Source organism: Pseudophryne corroboree, chromosome 4 (assembly GCF_028390025.1).
Source record: "Pseudophryne corroboree isolate aPseCor3 chromosome 4, aPseCor3.hap2, whole genome shotgun sequence".
Lineage (NCBI taxonomy): Eukaryota > Metazoa > Chordata > Amphibia > Anura > Myobatrachidae > Pseudophryne > Pseudophryne corroboree.
In genome coordinates, this window is record NC_086447.1 from 651,008,531 (window position 1) to 651,030,832 (window position 22,302).

Genomic DNA, 22,302 nt, shown 5'->3' on the forward strand with positions numbered 1-22,302 from the left:
ATCAGCACTTAGTAGTCTGATTATTGCAAATAAACCTTACTGGGGAAAAAAATCTATTTTTTTTTCTAAAGAAAGTTGTAAATGTTATTTGACAAGTAGGTCTTAGAAAGATATCTGTTAAAGGCATAAGAGTGTCCTTTTGTTTTCTTGGAAATTCAGACAGATCCAGTTGACTTCTGTCTGCTGAGACTTGGGTTTAAACCAGACACTTTTGGCCCACGGCACATGTCTACTTATTATAACTAGTAAATCTTCTGTCATGTGCAGTCCTCTTGTTTTTCTGTGTATTTCACAATCAGTTTGCCAATCATTTCATCAGTTCTCTTCTCACTGCGTACTACAGTGGTAAATATGATAGTTGGAGCAAACAGAATTTATCCGGATGATAATTCGACAGTGAAAAGGTCAACACCAACTGGTCGACATGCTTATGGTTGACAGGGTCAAAAGGTTGACATCATAATGGTCGACACATGAAAAGGTCGACATGTATTTTTGGAAGTTTGCATTTTTAATTTTCAGGACTTTTTCATGCTTTGCCATCCACGTGGACTATAACTGAGAATAGTAACCTGTGTGTCAAACACAGACTTTTATGCAATAGTAATTAATGTGTCAAACGCAGCTTGTAATATGACAGCTAGGAGCTGATTGGTTGGTACTTTATATCTCTCCACTTTATCTCTTTACAAGCATTTTCTTTTATGTCTGGCTTTCCCGACATATACAGAATAAGCATAAATGGATTAAACAAATGCAATAGAAAGAATGTCATGCACTCACTACTGTACCTCATAATTTCCCATGAAAGCATCTTTAAAAAACTATAAAAGTTATATAGTGCAAGACCTAACTAATTCTTGCCTATACCTTTTTGTTGTGACTATTGCACTTAGGGGGTCATTCCGACCCATTTGCACGCTGCGGTTCATCGCTGCAGTGCGAACGGGTCGGAACTGCGCATGTGCGGCGCCCGTAATGCACGTGTGCATTGTTGTCCATCGACAGCCGTCGCCAGGCAACGACCAGAAGAAAGAAGAAAGTGATCGCTAGCGCGATCGCAAGAAGATTGATAGCGGGGAGGCGTTCCGGGGCAGATACTCACCGTTTTCCGGGCATGGAGATCCGAATGCAGGCGTGTCCAGGTGTTTGGAGGGCGGTTGTCTGACGTCAATTCTAAAATACACTCCCCCATAGGCGGCGTCTAGTTGATCGCACAAGCAGCAAAAAGTTGCTACGTGCGATCAACTCGGAATGACCCCCTTAAGCAAGGCTTTATTGCATACTGTATTGCATGCTTCTACCATATGTAGTATGTGTGTGTGAGTGTACCTGCTACATACTGAGATTATTTTTTCATACCTGGACTTTGCTCATCCCTTTTATTCCTCCCAACAGTAGAGAAAGTAGAGCATTGTCGGGAGCAAACCTAGGACGCAGTTACCCCTGGTTACTTCTATGGCCCTGGTTAAACTTCAGTCTAGATTCTTGTCTATAAAATTACAAGAATTTTCAAATTGCTACAACACTATCGAGTTTAACAATTTAGTACAAATAAAGTTTGGTAGTTTTGAATTTAGTTGATTCTGGCTTGTCGGCCTTCTGTCATAATAGCATCTCATAGTTATTATAACTGAAAATCTGTCACAAGCTGAGCCTTATTAAATCAAGCCATTTATATAAACTTGTCGAAACTGCCTTTACAAAATGCAGTTTTGGAAAACAAAATAAAACTTGTCAAAAATATTTTTCATATTCACGTATACTTAATTTAAATGTCAAAAATATCAATAAGGATTGCTCATGCAACTTTATAAATGTATCTGCTGCATTCAAAATTTTTGAGATATTTAAGATTAACAAACACTTTGGGGCTAATTCAGACCTTATCGCTGCTGTGCATTTTCGCACAGCACGTGATCAGGTCTGAACTGTGTATATGCGCAGGCGCGACGGCCCGAAGCAACGGGGAGCGCCGGGCAGCGACGAGATGGTGCGAAATATCCAATTGCACCGGCTATCGCAAGAAGATTGACAGGAAGAGGGCGTTTGTGGGTGGCAACTGACCGTTTCTTGGGAGTGTCCTGAAAAACGCAGTAGGGACCAGTTGTTTTGTGGGAGGATTTGTGATGTCAGCTCTGGCCCCAATCGTCGCAGCGGCTGAGTAAGTCCTGGGCTGTGCAGAGACTGCACAAACTGCTGTTTGTGCAGCTCTCCTGCACATGCGATCGCACACCTGCACAGCGAAATCCCCCTCCCTCTGTAGGCGGAGACTAACTGATCGCAGGGATGCGAAAAACGCACCCTAGCGATCAGATCCGAATTGCCCCCTTTGTCTACAGGCTTCAACATATATCCTCTCCTTTCCTGTTCTCCTGTGAAATCATGAGTGTCCACTATCGTTTTATTATTATGCCTGAGGAGTCGTATAGTACATGAGATATAAGCACATCCATACTGTGTTGTTATGCAGAGATCCTTTATCCCCAGATTCCACAAAGAAAGCAGAGATTGTATTTTTAGAAAGCAAAGATTAATATATTAAAAATAACAGACACTAAAATTATGTAATAAACGTTTCTAGTAAGATATGTGTGTGTGGCAGGCTTCAGGCAGCTGAGTTTATGGGAATGTTATCACAAGGAATTCAAATGTCAATCTGATATTTAGAATTAGAAAACCAAGATTTATAGGGGGGGGGATTTAAATGTTCACGCTAAAGTGACAGGAGAGAGAGGTACGATACTCAAATGGCCCCCACTATCGCGATGAAACTGATGGGCGCGATCGTGAAGTGACCCGTGTGGGCGCCCAAACGGGTCTCTTTACGCGCATTTCAGCTCGCTACCTCCGAGCGTAGCGAGCTGAAATTAACTTGTCACGCCCATCGGCAGTAACATTAGAATACTGCCGGCGGGCACGATCGCAGCCGGGAGGGGGGAGAACACATTTGAATCCGGCCCATAGAGTCATTCAACCCTGCTGCATGCTGTTACATCATACAGTATATTAAGTATTTTACCTGTTTATATTACATTGTATAATTAAGATAATTTATTTTCATAAAATTTCCTTTAGGTTTATTGACTTATTGACTTATGGGGGAATTAAATTAGCCAATGTAATTTACTGCGGGCTAATTGAAGCAACGGTGCTGTTCACTTAGTCCTGAAGGCATCCTACAGGCTGCAGTTAAAAAGGTTTTTGGTTTTTTTAAGCCTCAAAAGGCTCAAAAAGAAATCCATGTTAAATAGGCTGTTTTTGAGTGCTGTGACTGTGTTAACCTATAGGTGTGGGAATATATCCTAGATTCTATGTGTTAATGCCCATTAATACAGTAATAAACTGGGCGGGGGGGAAAAATTGAGTAGCCCCGGGCGTTGAAGCCCAAATCTACCACCCTTTTTGCATCTGCGGTAAATTACCGCATCCAGTTTAATCCCCCCTTAAGCGCTGAAGTTGTTTAGTTTTATATGTATCACATATCCAAAAATGCATATGTTTTCAGGTACTGTATGTGTGGCTACTTATGGAGCGTTCATTGTGAGGCAACTGAAATATTACAGGTCCTCTATCTCTCAGGATTTCTAACACATTGCTTGTAGGAACACATATAAAGGCTGTAATATAAAATGTAGTTTTAAAGTTAGTGTCAGCATGTTTAGAGCCATGTTAGGATTTAGAGAAATATAGGCTATAAAACAGGAAAAGGAAGTTGAGGTTAAAGGTCAGTACCCAGGAGAATGCACCAGATCCACCTGTAATATAATACCACATAACATTAACATACTATAATATTACATTTTCTTGGAATGATAGATTTAATTCAATTTGATTTTTATGTTGCAGGATAATTGTCCTCTGCTTTTTAACCCACGGCAATTTGACTATGACAAGGATGAAGTGGGAGACCGATGTGACAACTGTCCCTATGTGCACAACCCTGCTCAGATTGACACTGATAATAACGGAGAAGGAGATGCTTGTTCAGTGGATATTGATGGTGATGGTATGTTGTAGCGTTTTTTTAAGATTTAAATTATATGTGATGATATTTGTGTATGTTTACAACATGCACACATTCCTGTTTTCTTTTACATTTCATAGATAGTATTGAACTTTTATTAGCTCCATATACTGAGTGTTTATATATGAGTTTGTTTTTACAATTATATTTTCGTTAAACACAGTAGATAAACAAATAAAAGCAAGCTTGCCCATTCTGCTGCTTGAGTGAACAACTGAAATTCTATATACTTGCCTACAGAGCCAGCCCTAACCAGTTTGATGCCATAGGCAGGATTTTGGCTGGTGTTCCCTAGCACCACTGATTGTTCTGCCTCTGACCCAGCACAGCACCCACCACCCAGTAGCACAGATCTCAGAAGCAGCCATCACTTTGGCCATCACCCATTGCAATCCTCACCCCCATATTTAAAATAGGGACAGTGTGTGCCAAAGGCACTTGCCCCTCAGAAAGGGGCGTGTTCTTGCTGGGAAGGGGCATGGCCACACAATAGTACACCCAATTCAAATTATGCCACACAGTAGTGCAACCTTATTCTTATTATATCATACGATCCTTTATTCACGTTACGTCAAACTATTGTGGGGTTATTCAGCTCACATCGCTGTTTACCAAGAATCCCAAACAATCGATTTTTGCTAAACTGCGCATGTGCCGCTGTGCGTGTGCTATCTAAGTGCAGGTGCGATCACTCTTTGAGTGACAGCAATGGAGGACGGCGTTGCAGGGCTGTGTTCACGAAAATGGGACGGAGCATTTTCGGGGCAGCTCCATGATGTCACACAGGACCGTTGTGACACAAAAAATGGCAGCGGACTGCCTGTGTCTGCAGGGGGGTCATCTTTTTTTTCAGCCATGGTTGTTTTGCGATCGTGTCGCTGGCCACCACTTAGCATGCTGGGGGCCCCAGCATGGTACAGAAACATTGCAGATTCTGCTTTTTAGCAGACTCTGCATCCAACCTGAATAGTGTCCAGTGTTTCTTATTCACTTTACACTAGAGATGAGCGGGTTCGGTTTCTCTGAATCCGAACCCGCCAGAACTTCATGTTTTTTTTCACGGGTCCGAGCGACTCGGATCTTCCCGCCTTGCTCGGTTAACCCGAGCGCGCCCGAACGTCATCATGACGCTGTCGGATTCTCGCGAGGCTCGGATTCTATCGCGAGACTCGGATTCTATATAAGGAGCCGCGCGTCGCCGCCATTTTCACACGTGCATTGAGATTGATAGGGAGAGGACGTGGCTGGCGTCCTCTCCGTTTAGAATAGATTAGAGAGACACTTGATTTACTAATTTTGGGGAGCATTAGGAGTACTCAGTACAGTGCAGAGTTTTGCTGATAGTGACCACCAGTTTTATTTATAATCCGTTCTCTGCCTGAAAAAAGCGATACACAGCACACAGTGACTCAGTCACATACCATATCTGTGTGCACTGCTCAGGCTCAGGCCAGTGTGCTGCATCATCTATTATCTATATATAATATTATATATATCTGTCTGACTGCTCAGCTCACACAGCTTATAATTGTGGGGGAGACTGGGGAGCACTACTGCAGTGCCAGTTATAGGTTATAGCAGGAGCCAGGAGTACATAATATATTATATAGTGAGTGACCACCAGACACACAGTGCAGTTTATTTAATATATCCGTTCTCTGCCTGAAAAAAGCGATACACACAGTGACTCAGTCAGTCACATACCATATCTGTGTGCACTGCTCAGGCTCAGGCCAGTGTGCTGCATCATCTATATATATTATATATCTGTCTGACTGCTCAGCTCACACAGCTTATAATTGTGGGGGAGACTGGGGAGCACTACTGCAGTGCCAGTTATAGGTTATAGCAGGAGCCAGGAGTACATAATATTATATTAAAATTAAACAGTGCACACTTTTGCTGCAGGAGTGCCACTGCCAGTGTGACTAGTGACCAGTGACCTGACCACCAGTATATATAATATTAGTAGTATACTATCTCTTTATCAACCAGTCTATATTAGCAGCAGACACAGTACAGTGCGGTAGTTCACGGCTGTGGCTACCTCTGTGTCGGCACTCGGCAGCCCGTCCATAATTGTATATACCACCTAACCGTGGTTTTTTTTTCTTTCTTTATACATACATACTAGTTACGAGTATACTATCTCTTTATCAACCAGTCTATATATTAGCAGCAGACACAGTACAGTGCGGTAGTTCACGGCTGTGGCTACCTCTGTGTCGGCACTCGGCAGCCCGTCCATAATTGTATATACCACCTAACCGTGTTTTTTTTTTCTTTCTTTATACATACATACTAGTTACGAGTATACTATCTCTTTATCAACCAGTCTATATATTAGCAGCAGACACAGTACAGTGCGGTAGTTCACGGCTGTGGCTACCTCTGTGTCGGCACTCGGCAGCCCGTCCATAATTGTATATACCACCTAACCGTGGTTTTTTTTTCTTTCTTTATACATACATACTAGTTACGAGTATACTATCTCTTTATCAACCAGTCTATATATTAGCAGCAGACACAGTACAGTGCGGTAGTTCACGGCTGTGGCTACCTCTGTGTCGGCACTCGGCAGCCCGTCCATAATTGTATACTAGTATCCAATCCATCCATCTCCATTGTTTACCTGAGGTGCCTTTTAGTTGTGCCTATTAAAATATGGAGAACAAAAATGTTGAGGTTCCAAAATTAGGGAAAGATCAAGATCCACTTCCACCTCGTGCTGAAGCTGCTGCCACTAGTCATGGCCGAGACGATGAAATGCCAGCAACGTCGTCTGCCAAGGCCGATGCCCAATGTCATAGTACAGAGCATGTCAAATCCAAAACACCAAATATCAGTAAAAAAAGGACTCCAAAACCTAAAATAAAATTGTCGGAGGAGAAGCGTAAACTTGCCAATATGCCATTTACCACACGGAGTGGCAAGGAACGGCTGAGGCCCTGGCCTATGTTCATGGCTAGTGGTTCAGCTTCACATGAGGATGGAAGCACTCAGCCTCTCGCTAGAAAAATGAAAAGACTCAAGCTGGCAAAAGCAGCACAGCAAAGAACTGTGCATTCTTCGAAATCCCAAATCCACAAGGAGAGTCCAATTGTGTCGGTTGCGATGCCTGACCTTCCCAACACTGGACGTGAAGAGCATGCGCCTTCCACCATTTGCACGCCCCCTGCAAGTGCTGGAAGGAGCACCCGCAGTCCAGTTCCTGATAGTCAGATTGAAGATGTCAGTGTTGAAGTACACCAGGATGAGGAGGATATGGGTGTTGCTGGCGCTGGGGAGGAAATTGACCAGGAGGATTCTGATGGTGAGGTGGTTTGTTTAAGTCAGGCACCCGGGGAGACACCTGTTGTCCGTGGGAGGAATATGGCCGTTGACATGCCAGGTGAAAATACCAAAAAAATCAGCTCTTCGGTGTGGAGGTATTTCACCAGAAATGCGGACAACAGGTGTCAAGCCGTGTGTTCCCTTTGTCAAGCTGTAATAAGTAGGGGTAAGGATGTTAACCACCTCGGAACATCCTCCCTTATACGTCACCTGCAGCGCATTCATAATAAGTCAGTGACAAGTTCAAAAACTTTGGGTGACAGCGGAAGCAGTCCACTGACCAGTAAATCCCTTCCTCTTGTAACCAAGCTCACGCAAACCACCCCACCAACTCCCTCAGTGTCAATTTCCTCCTTCCCCAGGAATGCCAATAGTCCTGCAGGCCATGTCACTGGCAATTCTGACGAGTCCTCTCCTGCCTGGGATTCCTCTGATGCATCCTTGCGTGTAACGCCTACTGCTGCTGGCGCTGCTGTTGTTGCCGCTGGGAGTCGATGGTCATCCCAGAGGGGAAGTCGTAAGCCCACTTGTACTACTTCCAGTAAGCAATTGACTGTTCAACAGTCCTTTGCGAGGAAGATGAAATATCACAGCAGTCATCCTACTGCAAAGCGGATAACTGAGGCCTTGGCATCCTGGGTGGTGGGAAACGTGGTTCCGGTATCCATCATTACTGCAGAGCCAACTAGAGACTTGTTGGAGGTACTGTGTCCCCGGTACCAAATACCATCTAGGTTCCATTTCTCTAGGCAGGCGATACCGAAAATGTACACAGACCTCAGAAAAAGAGTCACCAGTGTCCTAAAAAATGCAGCTGTACCCAATGTCCACTTAACCACGGACATGTGGACAAGTGGAGCAGGGCAGGGTCAGGACTATATGACTGTGACAGCCCACTGGGTAGATGTATGGACTCCCGCCGCAAGAACAGCAGCGGCGGCACCAGTAGCAGCATCTCGCAAACGCCAACTCTTTCCTAGGCAGGCTACGCTTTGTATCACCGCTTTCCAGAATACGCACACAGCTGAAAACCTCTTACGGCAACTGAGGAAGATCATTGCGGAATGGCTTACCCCAATTGGACTCTCCTGTGGATTTGTGGCATCGGACAACGCCAGCAATATTGTGTGTGCATTAAATATGGGCAAATTCCAGCACGTCCCATGTTTTGCACATACCTTGAATTTGGTGGTGCAGAATTTTTTAAAAAACGACAGGGGCGTGCAAGAGATGCTGTCGGTGGCCAGAAAAATTGCGGGACACTTTCGGCGTACAGGCACCACGTACAGAAGACTGGAGCACCACCAAAAACTACTGAACCTGCCCTGCCATCATCTGAAGCAAGAAGTGGTAACGAGGTGGAATTCAACCCTCTATATGCTTCAGAGGTTGGAGGAGCAGCAAAAGGCCATTCAAGCCTATACAATTGAGCACGATATAGTAGGTGGAATGCACCTGTCTCAAGTGCAGTGGAGAATGATTTCAACGTTGTGCAAGGTTCTGATGCCCTTTGAACTTGCCACACGTGAAGTCAGTTCAGACACTGCCAGCCTGAGTCAGGTCATTCCCCTCATCAGGCTTTTGCAGAAGAAGCTGGAGGCATTGAAGAAGGAGCTAAAAGGGAGCGATTCCGCTAGGCATGTGGGACTTGTGGATGCAGCCCTTAATTCGCTTAACAAGGATTCACGGGTGGTCAATCTGTTGAAATCAGAGCACTACATTTTGGCCACCGTGCTCGATCCTAGATTTAAAGCCTACCTTGGATCTCTCTTTCCGGCAGACACAGGTCTGCTGGGGTTGAAAGACCTGCTGGTGACAAAATTGTCAAGTCAAGCGGAACGCGACCTGTCAACATCTCCTCCTTCACATTCTCCCGCAACTGGGGGTGCGAGGAAAAGGCTCAGAATTCCGAGCCCACCCGCTGGCGGTGATGCAGGGCAGTCTGGAGCGACTGCTGATGCTGACATCTGGTCCGGACTGAAGGACCTGACAACGATTACGGACATGTCGTCTACTGTCACTGCATATGATTCTCTCAACATTGATAGAATGGTGGAGGATTATATGAGTGACCGCATCCAAGTAGGCACGTCACACAGTCCGTACTTATACTGGCAGGAAAAAGAGGCAATTTGGAGGCCCTTGCACAAACTGGCTTTATTCTACCTAAGTTGCCCTCCCACAAGTGTGTACTCCGAAAGAGTGTTTAGTGCCGCCGCTCACCTTGTCAGCAATCGGCGTACGAGGTTACATCCAGAAAATGTGGAGAAGATGATGTTCATTAAAATGAATTATAATCAATTCCTCCGCGGAGACATTGACCAGCAGCAATTGCCTCCACAAAGTACACAGGGAGCTGAGATGGTGGATTCCAGTGGGGACGAATTGATAATCTGTGAGGAGGGGGATGTACACGGTGATATATCGGAGGGTGAAGATGAGGTGGACATCTTGCCTCTGTAGAGCCAGTTTGTGCAAGGAGAGATTAATTGCTTCTTTTTTGGGGGGGGTCCAAACCAACCCGTCATATCAGTCACAGTCGTGTGGCAGACCCTGTCACTGAAATGATGGGTTGGTTAAAGTGTGCATGTCCTGTTTTGTTTATACAACATAAGGGTGGGTGGGAGGGCCCAAGGACAATTCCATCTTGCACCTCTTTTTTCTTTTCTTTTTCTTTGCATCATGTGCTGATTGGGGAGGGTTTTTTGGAAGGGACATCCTGCGTGACACTGCAGTGCCACTCCTAGATGGGCCCGGTGTTTGTGTCGGCCACTAGGGTCGCTAATCTTACTCACACAGTCAGCTACCTCATTGCGCCTCTTTTTTTCTTTGCGTCATGTGCTGTTTGGGGAGGGTTTTTTGGAAGGGACATCCTGCGTGACACTGCAGTGCCACTCCTAGATGGGCCCGGTGTTTGTGTCGGCCACTAGGGTCGCTAATCTTACTCACACAGCTACCTCATTGCGCCTCTTTTTTTCTTTGCGTCATGTGCTGTTTGGGGAGGGTTTTTTGGAAGGGACATCCTGCGTGACACTGCAGTGCCACTCCTAGATGGGCCCGGTGTTTGTGTCGGCCACTAGGGTCGCTTATCTTACTCACACAGCGACCTCGGTGCAAATTTTAGGACTAAAAATAATATTGTGAGGTGTGAGGTATTCAGAATAGACTGAAAATGAGTGTAAATTATGGTTTTTGAGGTTAATAATACTTTGGGATCAAAATGACCCCCAAATTCTATGATTTAAGCTGTTTTTTAGTGTTTTTTGAAAAAAACACCCGAATCCAAAACACACCCGAATCCGACAAAAAAAATTCGGTGAGGTTTTGCCAAAACGCGTTCGAACCCAAAACACGGCCGCGGAACCGAACCCAAAACCAAAACACAAAACCCGAAAAATTTCAGGCGCTCATCTCTACTTTACACCTCACAGTAATGCCCCTTCTTCACATTACACCACACCGTATTACTCCTTCTTCACATTACACCACACCGTATTGCTCCTTTGTCACATTACACCACACAGTAGTATCCTTTATACATGTTATGCCACACAGTATTAAACCTTATACACATAAGACCACACAGTAATAGCACCTCTTATACACAGAATGCCACACAGTAATGCCCCTTACACATTATGCCTCACATTAGTAATGTCCTTATAAACATAATGCCACACAGTAATGGCCGGGACTCTGCAGATGTTGAAGCCTAGAGCTGGCTTCAGAGAGTCAGTCAGTGCATGCTTAGCCTGCCGAACTCTGCAAAAGCATATGGGAGGAGGAGTTGCTGCAGCTGGGCATATGCAGCAGCCCTCCACAAGGACCACTGGTAATTTTTGTTACTGCTTGCCGCTGCCCCCACTGAACCAACTGAGGCGGGCAGCTCCCAAATGGTGCTTAGCTGAGAGCTCCAATATCACCTGTCAGATGCCCCACTAACTGCCGGCACCCACTTTCAAGCTGAGCTGGCCCTAGCCTTGGAATTCATGCCCCTAGGCATTTCAAATGCCCTATGAATTTGCCTAGTTTGTCTATGCCTAGGGCCAGTTGTCTACTTTTGAAAAAGCATTTCAGGGACATTGTGCAAACAAACCTATGACTACGGCCTTAAAGTGGATGTACACTGTCTGAGAGGCATGTCATAAAACTAACTTACATCCAAATGTAAACGTGTCCCAAAGTAGGTAAAGTTTAGCATATATATATATATATATATATATATATATATATATTAAAGCTCAAGTGGCCATGGAACTTATTTGAAAATGCATGTAGGATGGTGACATGTGGTCACGCCTCCCAAAACTTCATACTCTGCGGAGCGAGGCCTTGTGGTAATGAGATAATGTTCTTTTTCACATGTGCCCTTTCGGCCCACAAGCATAGTGCCAATCTGGAATTCAGCAATGTTGAGAGGTTTGCCCAAGGTCCTCACTCTATTATTATCAGGTACAACTGCAATGAAGTCCTGTTCAAACTTTCCAACTTGGAAGTAATGCTTCGCCAAATATGCACTGGCTCCCACATATGCCCAAAAGAGCAGAGCAGGAGTTTCTGGGGCATGTATTGTGCCAGTAGACATTGCACCTATTGTAAAGGCGGCAGTTCCACCACAGGATACACTACATGCTTTATATTTGGCTTTTTTTTTGTTTTTTCAAAGGCTTTTCCTATTTTACTCTAAGAGGTCAATCCAATTACCCACAACTTCGTCACAAGGCAAGTAAGTGCGGCTGCGTTGCCCCACTTATGGTACAGCCAGAATCGAGATTTTTATTTGCAGCCGCATAGGGCTGCATGCAAAAATCCATGAGTCCGGGGTGAGATCAGCCCACAAGGGGGTAGGGGGGGGCGTATTGTGGGCTGTTGCCACGTGCAGCGACTCGCTCCAGTGGTGTGCAATTAGATTGAGACCTAAATGTATTACTGGTTGTTGTCATAAATCTTTGATTGACCAACCGCACTTTCTTTTACTAAATTGTAGGAAAAGTGTACTTCTAGCAACCCATGTAACAATTTTATATATATATATATATATATATATATAGCCCTGGACACAAGTCTACTATATGAGATGTTTGTGGGTCTTATAGATCTTCATTCGACTTTAACAGCTCTTACTTTAATAAATCCCAATAATCTAAATGTTTTATGAAGTCTCTCAGTGAAAATTCAAAGCTGGAAGCATTTACTGTTCTTCGTTTTCAAGTCTTCATGCTGCCATATAGAAAAGACTATGGTTATTAGCATCCTGTAAGGTTAAAAGGGTCATAGTATTTATTCAACTTCAGAATTGTCTTCACCTGACTAAAAAAAAGTAAATTTTTAAAATCTCATATGAAAGTATTAATGAAATGCTTCCCACACTTTTGCACATCACATTCACTGTTTTATCTTCATTCAATATTTGAAATTAAGAAAATAAATAGTATCTATGCTTTAAAACTGAAATGTATACTATATAAACTTGCAAACAGGGAATACTTGCCTACTCTCCTAGATTTTTCGGGTAGTCCCCTGCAGCTCCAAAAGAGTGGGCACCCCTTCCTCATCCCGCCCACTTCCTAGTGAAGTGGGCAGAATGGGGAGCTTAATATAGAGAATCCCGGAGCCTAGTGACACATCTCTATGGAAATGTGTCATTTTGGCACTACCCCTATGAAAATCTGCACCACTTGAGGCAATTTCCCTGTGAGGTGGGGGCCTATTGACAGGATTTGCCCGTCCCCGTCCCCCTGCGTCTCCTCTCTGGGCTTCTCCTGGAGAGAAAAAAAAGAAAAGGTAGGCAAGTACAAAGCAGGGTCCTCTTTCCTCCTGTCAGTCTTATTTTATTACTGTATTACCAATTGCAGATGTGCTATATAAATGATGTTGTTATTATTATCATTATTATTATTATTATTAATAATAATAATAATAATAATAATAATTGCAACCAAGCAGATTCTAGCTATCATTTTCTGCTTTGGAAGCAAGATTTTTCCTAATGAAATTACTTCTGCACCAGAAATAGGAATATTTTTTAAAAATTAGATCCACGAGCATCATAACAGACTTTTGCTAAATTAAATAACGTTATCTATCCTTTTTAGATATCTTAAATGAGTTGGATAACTGTCCCTATGTGTACAATACTGACCAAGCCGATACAGATAAAGATGGAGTAGGCGATCAGTGTGATAACTGTCCTTTGATGAACAACCCTGACCAGGTATGTAATAAGAAGAGTATGTAATAAGAAGAAGATAAGCTGCAGATATTAAGACAAGAACTTTTATTCCTCAGATTTTTGTGGTATTTAAATTGTGATGCTAGCAACGTTGCTCTAAGGCTAATTAATATAGTATGAAAATCTCCTGGCTCCAGAGCAAAGTATGGAAATTTAGTTTTAATCCAGACAGTACAGTAGCTGTGGAATGCAGAATTACTCAGAAGTATACCTCCAGGGTGAATAGCTGAAAATAGTGAAAGTCAATGGCAGTCATTCATACCCAGAGGCCTTTGTTTAAGCACGACAGTTCAATGTGAAATTCAGAGCCTTGCATTTCTCTTTCTGAATGCCTCACATACAAACTCAGTCTTGTGAAAAACACAAATAGCCATTGTGTTTTGGAAATCTGATTTCGGTAAGTGAAAATACAGTTGGAGTACACTACATAGATGAAAAAATTTTGAATTTGTTCCGTGGTGGTGTGCCACGTTGTAATTTGTGTCACGTATACAACTGCGCATAAGCAGCATAGGGAAGCACACAACAAAATGTCTATTGTGAATGCTGTAATGTCCATGCAAAACATCTCTCATGCAAGGCAGTACTCTTCACATGCACTACAAGGAGGAATCTCCAACATGTTAAGATAGGTAATTCAGAGAGTGTTATGTTAGTATAAGTAAGTAACTAATGTACAGTAAATATTAAAGAGTGGATTTAGATTTTTTTTTTATCTTGGTTATGGCACCATTTACCAGATAATAGTCATTGCATGATGGGGTCTAGTTTAGCAGTCTCCGAGTATTTTCAGTATTCATGTTGGTGTTGATGGTACAGGTTCTATACAAGTTCAGTTATTGAACACTATCTGGTTTTGTGTATCTGCAAAATCAGAAACCTATTTTAATCATACACTGCTGTTAAACTATTACTAACATCCCAGCTTCTTGGAGACAAAATATAATTAAAGCTGTAGCCCCTGCGCTAATCACTGTTATCATAAGATGCGGCTCAGTACTTTGTAGTACAATGAATCATAAATATATGAATTTGTCGTACAATGCAAATGGAGTGCAAAACTTTCTCAGGTGCACTACATTAACACACATTGGGCCTGATTCAGAGTCGTATGCAGCCTTGAATGGGACAGCATCTAGCGATTTACAGTATCTTATACTGGGCCTAATTCCGATGTGGTTGGAGGTGCTATTGCTGCTGCTTACTTGGAAGCAGCAGTGATGCACTAGTACGATAATACAGCAGTAGGCATCTGTTATATAAGTAGATGTGTAATCCAGCGCTGCATCCAAGGACACAACATTGGATCACCTGCGACACCATCGGCCAGCTGGGTCATGCAAGCCAGCAGCCGCAGTTCCTCCAAAGAGGTCAGGAAATCTTCTTCAGACAGAGATCATAGCCTCGACACTCCCCCAAAAACGGTGGTGACATGCCTCCTCTGCTGCCCCAAAACAGCAGCAGACTCTCAATCTAGTGACATCTGCAGCCATAGTGCATTCAACGATGCAGGACCCATACTGCACATGCACAGTACAAAGCTGACGCATGCACAAAGTACCGAGCATCTGTACTTTGTGCTGTGTGCTACAGATCCGGAAGGATCTGAATTAGGCCCACTGCATGGCTGGCTTCATACTAATCTTTGCTAACGTATGCAGGTTTCAGAGCCATACGCAACTCATTTGTTTCTCTGCGGCCGCTAAATGGGCATTTATATGTTATAACTGGGTGGCAGCAATTCAAATGCATGCAGGAGAACTATCTTATGGGTGCATCAAGGTGTGTAGCCAGAGTTACTCACTTCTGGATGCCAGAACTCCTGCACCAAGCATGCAGTAGGTAAGTGCAGATGATAATGATGACAGATGGAAGAGTGGGTTGGTGTGATTGCATAGATACAAACACATAAGATGTATGTATATTTGTATTAGAAGTCCATTTGTACTTCACTGGCATTCTGTTTGCCACAGGCAGTCTGAGAAGCTGGTGGAATTACTATGGCCTGGCACAGCATATTATCTCCATACCAACATGTGCTGTGTTCTACTGTCCGCTTCAAATAAATGCACTATACTTGTACGCACTTTCAGTATGGACCTACCTTGCCCTGCAATCCCAAGCACTCATTCTGTATTATGGGAATACTTCTAAATAATCTGAAACAGTGCCTCATGTTAAATATAAAAAGACTATGGTTCCCTATATTTCTCAAATACTAAAATTAGAATATTTTTCCTAACTTTAAAAAAATACACGCGAGAAACTTATTTTGCCATAATTGTTGTATATCTGTATAATAAGTGTTTTCTCTGCAATTTACCAAATGGCTGTGGCATTTCACGCCATTTCCTCGCTGTGTACTCAATAGTGTTATGACTGTTTGCTTTTAGACAGATGTGGATAATGACCTTGTCGGAGACCAGTGTGATAGCAATGAAGACATTGATGAAGACGGCTACCAGAACAATTTGGACAACTGTCCCTACATACCTAATGCAAACCAAGCTGATCATGATAATGATGGGAAAGGGGATGCCTGTGATTCAGATGATGACAATGACGGTATTCCTGATGATAGAGACAACTGTCGACTCACCTATAATCCTGACCAAAAGGACTCAAATGGTAAGACGGTACTGTACATCCTATTCTCTTTTTGTGTTAGGCAGGTAAATTGTGTTATTCTCATATAATCTAGAGCTTGAATGTTTGCAAATACTAAAGTGTTCCATCATTAAGTTTCTGCGCAAAACTCACAGTTGAATGTATCATACTTTATGTTTCTTCTAAGCTGGGCATTTGGAGGAAATATAATTAAAATGTTACTGGAGGATTGTACCCTCAACATTTCCGTTCATAATCTGCTTGATTGTTTCTTAATCATTTTTTTTAACAATAACTATTTCCAGATCGATCTCCTTAGTGATGACTGTAGTCATTCGGCAAATGGTTGTAAATAAGTATATAATTTTACTTGACTCTTAGGTTCACTGTCTAATTTGCATAATAAATCAGTCACTACACAGTAGACTTTGAAAAGTAACTTTAAATTGTAAAGTAGAAAAATTTCAGACTAAATTTTGCCAACTGAAGTTTTTCCGCATCAGCACATACTGTACTGTATATTTATATACATCCCTCACCTTTTCATGCTTCATGTAAAGTAAGTGCAGTATGAGTTTTGCTGCTGTAACTGTCTTTTTCACATTCAAGTTTCAAACCCTCTAGCAATACATGTTAGTGAAACAGGTCACCCTATATGAGTAAGACATTGCGTGAGAAGTTGTCTGGTCTGAAGAGGCCATATGTTTTAATCTTAGTCTCTAGAATGTCATCATATATTGTAGCTTCCAGTTATGAACAGGAGCCTCATATGTATGACTTTTCCCATCACAGACCTGTTTTACTTTACCCTACAAATCTAGAATACTAGGCCTTTTATTCACTTACATTGTAAAAATAATAAAATTAATTAAAGGGGTACATAGTGTTTTTGTAATCCCTGAACTCCCAAAGGCAAGTATATAATGGCTGTTTTGGACTAAACACACTTCATATGAAGCAGATACTCCAGCTTTTTGTTAAAATATTTGTGTGTACTCTAATGGCAGGTGAATCTTGTTAAAAAACACACTTGCTTGATTCAAACTGAAGAAATAGACATAAATATACAGTATGTCACTGTGTGTGCTCTAATGTAAAACTGCATTCCCATGCACAACTACAACATGCATACAGTGCATCCGAAAAGTATTCACAGCGCTTCACTTTCTCCAGATTTTGTTATGTTACAGCCTTATTCCAAAATGGAATAAATTAATTTTTTCCCTCAAAATTCTACACACAATACCCCATAATGACAACGTGAAAAAAAGTGTTTTTGAGATTTTTGCTAATTTATTACAAATATAAAACTAAGAAATCACATGTACATGTGATTTACATGTATTCACAGCCATGAAGCTCAAAACTGAGCTCAGGTGCATTCTGAACTTTCCACTGATCATCATTGAGATGTTCCTACAGCTTAATTGAAGTCCGTCCTGAGGTAAATTCAGTTGATTGGACATGATTTGGAAAGGCATACACCTGTCTATATAAGGTCCCACACTTGACAGTGCATGTCTGAGCATAAACCAAGTATGAAGTCAAAGGAATTGTATGTAGACCTCCGAGACAGGATTAACGCGAGGCACAAATCTGTGGAAGGGTACAGAAAAAGATCTGCTGCTTTGAAGGTCCCAATGTGGCCTCCATCATCCGTAAATGGAAGAAGTTTAGAACCACCAGGACTCTTCCTAGAGCTAGCCGACCATCTAAACTGAGCGATCAGGGGAGAAGGGCTCTACTCAGGGAGGTGACCAAGAACCCGATGGTCACTCTGTCAGAGCTACAGCATTCCCCTGTGGAGAGAGGACTTTCCAGAAGGACAACCATCTCTGCAGCAATCCACCAATTAGGCCTGTATGGTAGAGTGGCCAGATGGAAGCCACTCCTTAGTAAAAAAGCACATGGCAGCCCATCTGCAGTTTGCCAAAATGCACCTGAAGGTCTCTGGTCTGATGAGACAAAGATTGAACTCTTGAATGCCAGGCGTCATGTTTGGAGGAAACCAGGCACCGCTAATCACCGGGCCAATACCATCCCTACAGTGAAGCATGATGGATGCAGCATCATGCTGTGGGGATGTTTTTTAGTGGCAGGAACTGGGAGACTAGTCAGGATAGAGGAAAAGATGAATGCAGCAATGTACAGAGACATTCTGGATGAAAACCTGCTCCAGAGTGTTATTGACCTCAGACTGGGGCGACTGTTCATCTTTAAGCAGGACAACGACCCTAAGCACACAGCCAAGATATCAAAGGAGTGACTTCAGGACAACTCTGTGAATGTCCTTAAATGGCCTAGCCAGAGCCCAGACTTGAACCCGATTGAACATCTCTGGAGAGATCTGAAAATGGCTGTGCACCGACACTTCCCATCCAACCTGATGGAGCTTGAGATGTGCTGCAAAGAAGAATGGGCGAAACTGCCCAAAGATAGGTGTGCCAAGCTTGTGGAATCATATTCAACAAGACTTGAGGCTGTAATTGCTGTCAAAGGTGCATCAACAAAGTATTGAGCAAAGGCTGTGAATACTTATGTACATGTGATTTCTTAGATTTTTATTTTTAATAAATTTGCAAAAATCTAAAAAAAACTGTGAATACTTTCCAGTTGCACTGTACATGAAAGCTGCTGTTCCTAGAAGGTAATGTATATTACATGCTTCCCAACTGTGACAATTTTGGCATGGCAGTTGCAATTTTATGTGACTGTTCGGGCGTCCTGTGATCAGAACATTCATTCCGATTTGAGTAGACAGATGTGCCTCCACAATGTGCAGCTTAATAAATACACTTTTGTGAAACATACATTGGAGGGCTGGCCATGCCCACCAGAGATATGCTGACACCCCCCATATTGCCACACCCATCTTCGATTTTGCTACTTCCTATGCAATGTTGGGACACATTTACTGGTGCCAATTATGAAGGGGGGGGCGGATACATTTTACCCGGGCCTGTTGGAGGGCCCGGGTCCCGCTGCTTGACCTGCTGCCCCCTGCTTCCGTTGTAGAGAGTGCCTACATGGCTCTTAGGTGCGGGGAGAGAGAGGAGTGACTCTCTGCAGTAGCCTCTCTCCCCAACACACATGCTGATTGTGTGCTGCGCTGGGGAAAGAGGCAGTCATTCCTCTTTCTCCCTGCGTGATATGCGGCAATGTGGGGGGAATGATCATGCCAATAGGTGGTGCCCATCAGCCCCATGCCAACCCCAATACTGCATTTTTTTAAAATTTACTAAGGAGGGGGGCTGGTCACACCTCCCTGTGTTGGCCACGCCCCCTCCCATTACCTGGGCCCAGCACAGCTGTCGGTGCCGCTGAACGTATCCATTTATTTGTGCATGTTGAATATGTTCAAGTACACTTTACCAGACAATGGGATCTATTTACTAAGCTTTGGATGGAGATAAAGTACCAACCAATCAGCTCATAACTGTTATTTTTCAAACCCAGCCCAGGACATGGCAGTTAGGAGCTGATTGGCTGATACTTTATCTCTGTCCATGTTATCGCCATCCAAGGCTTTGTAAATAGACTGCTGTCACAACTGAGGGCCTGAGCTGACGGGAGGCAGCCTCAGTTGTAGGGGCTGAGATGTACCGGAACCTGGGAGGTTGTATCAGACCCCTGGACATGTAAGTAACATGAATAATAACTGCCCGAAGGCGTGACCACGACAACTTGGATAAAAGTCAATGATGTTTATTATGACAACTCCGCAACACAGCAGCAGTAAAAGAAAACGTAAAAAGTCAGCAAAGAAAAAATACAGTTCCTGGGTACTACAGGATGGCAGGAGCCACAGGGCACTGGTAGTGTGAGATAGTTCTTATGATCTTCTAGATGGAAAGTCCTTACCAGGCCCGACTGTAGCAATGGAGATAACCCAGGATTGTGCCAGCTGGTGTTCCAGGGAAAGCTGGGTTGCTGAAGATAAAACAGCTGCTGTGGATACTGGCTGGAACCAGACTGTTGTTAGCACGGAGTGGATACTGGCTGGAACCAGTTAAATAATAAATGAACTTGGGAGCGATGAAATATGAACTGAAATGTAGAACTTGAGAGCGGAGAAATAATAATACCGGTGGAGAGTGGTAAAGTGTAGAAAGGACACCGGCCCTTTAAGGGAAGCTGTACTCTGCTGGAAGCTGAGCTGGAAGCAGGTAATGTTGTAGCTGGAAACAGATGAATCCACAATGGATTGGAGAGTCAGGCTACACCGCAGGTGGAATGCTGGTGCGGGTCTCTATGGTGGAAGTCTTGAGACAGGAGCTGGAACCTGGAAGACAATCACAGGAGAGAGACAAACAGGAACTAGGTTTGACAACCAAAGCACTGACGCCTTCCTTGCTCAGGCACAGTGTATTTATACCTGCAGCAAGGAAGGGATTGGCTAGGCAATTATGCAGATTATCAATACTGAGAACAGATTGGTGGAAATGATCAGCTGACAGAATCCAAGATGGCTGCGCCCATGCAGACACTTGGAGGGAAGTTTGGTTTGTAATCCATGTGGTAATGAAAACAGTAATGGCGGCGCCGACCACCGGAGACAGGAGGCGCCAGGCTGACAGATGCACATCCAACCACGCGGACACAGCGGAGGCCGCGGCTGACGTAATCGCCACTCAGACACTCTGCATGCAGAAGTTCAGGGACGGCGGCGGAGGCCGCGGGAGACGCCATGCCAGGTGTAATATGGCGTTTACTGTGACAGCGTCCCAGAGTGACAGGAGAGGATACAGGAATGTACACATCAGGATAACAGATGGGATCCGGTCCTGGAGCGCTGAGCCAGCCTTAGGAGGCATCTGATGGGTAAGAAATGGCGTCCAGATACCCGGATCGTGACAGCACCCCCCCCCTTTAGGAGTGGCCCCAGGACACTTCTTTGGCTTTTGAGGAAACTTGGAATGGAATCTCCGGACCAAGGCAGGAGCATGGACATCAGAAGCATTGGTCCATGAACGTTCCTCAGGACCATAACCCTTCCAGTCAATAAGATATTGTAGTTGACCGTAACGGTGACGTGAGTCCAGGATCTTGGCCACTTCATACTCAACGCCTCGTTGAGTTTGGACTTTCGGAGTTGGAGGAAGTGAGGAATGAAACCGATTCAAGATCAGCGGTTTCAACAGGGAAACATGGAATGTCCTGGGTATTTTTAAGAAGGGAGGCAACTGGAGTCTGTAAGCAACAGGATTGATGACTTGTTCAATCTTGAAAGGACCGATATAGCGAGGTGCAAACTTCATACTGGGAACTCTTAACCTCAAATTCTTCGTGGATAACCATACCCGATCACCCACCTTGAGAGCAGGAACTGCTCGACGCTTCTTATCCGCAAACTTCTTGTACCTGAACGATGCCTTGAGCAGAGCTGATCGTACGCTCTTCCAGATATTGGCAAACTGATGCAAGGTGATATCCACTGCGGGAACAGAAGTTGCTGGAAGCGGTTGGAACTCAGGGACTTTAGGGTGGAATCCAAAGTTAGTGAAGAATGGTGTTGAAGCAGATGAAGAATGATACTGGTTGTTATGACAGAACTCGGCCCAGGGAAGTAATTGAACCCAGTCATCTTGAGAGGAGGACACATAGATGCGGAGGAAGGCCTCCAAGTCCTGATTCACCCTCTCGGTTTGACCATTGGTCTGAGGATGGTAAGCCGTGGAAAACTTTAGCTTGACTTGGAGGACTTGACATAAACTTCGCCAGAATTTGGCTGTGAATTGAACTCCTCGATCTGAGATAATTTCTTCAGGAAGACCGTGGAGTCGGAAGATCTCTTGTATGAATACTTGAGCCAACTTGGAAGCTGACGGAAGACCGGTGAGAGGAATGAAGTGTGCCATCTTGGTGAACCGGTCAACTACCACCCAGATGGTATTGAACTTGTTGCACATGGGTAAGTCTGTAATGAAATCCATCGACAAGTGGGTCCATGGTCGACGGGGAACGGATAGTGGAACCAGTTGCCCCGCAGGCGACTGGCGGGATACTTTATGTTGGGCACACTTTGGGCAAGATGCAATAAACTCCAAGACGTCCTTTTTCAGAGTTGGCCACCAATAGGACCTAGAGATAAACTCCAGGGTTT

General features: G+C 43.8%; 1 protein-coding gene across 1 annotated transcript in view; it reads left to right on the forward strand.

Annotated features, from left to right (window-relative positions):
• Positions 1-22,302, forward strand: part of THBS2 (thrombospondin 2) — a 132,243-nt gene that overhangs the window by 74,389 nt on the left and 35,552 nt on the right. The window contains exons 15-17 of the mRNA XM_063917764.1: positions 3,850-4,009; positions 13,456-13,574; positions 15,986-16,220. Of these exons, the coding sequence (XP_063773834.1) occupies positions 3,850-4,009; positions 13,456-13,574; positions 15,986-16,220 (514 nt within the window). The remainder of the gene's footprint in view (positions 1-3,849; positions 4,010-13,455; positions 13,575-15,985; positions 16,221-22,302) is intronic.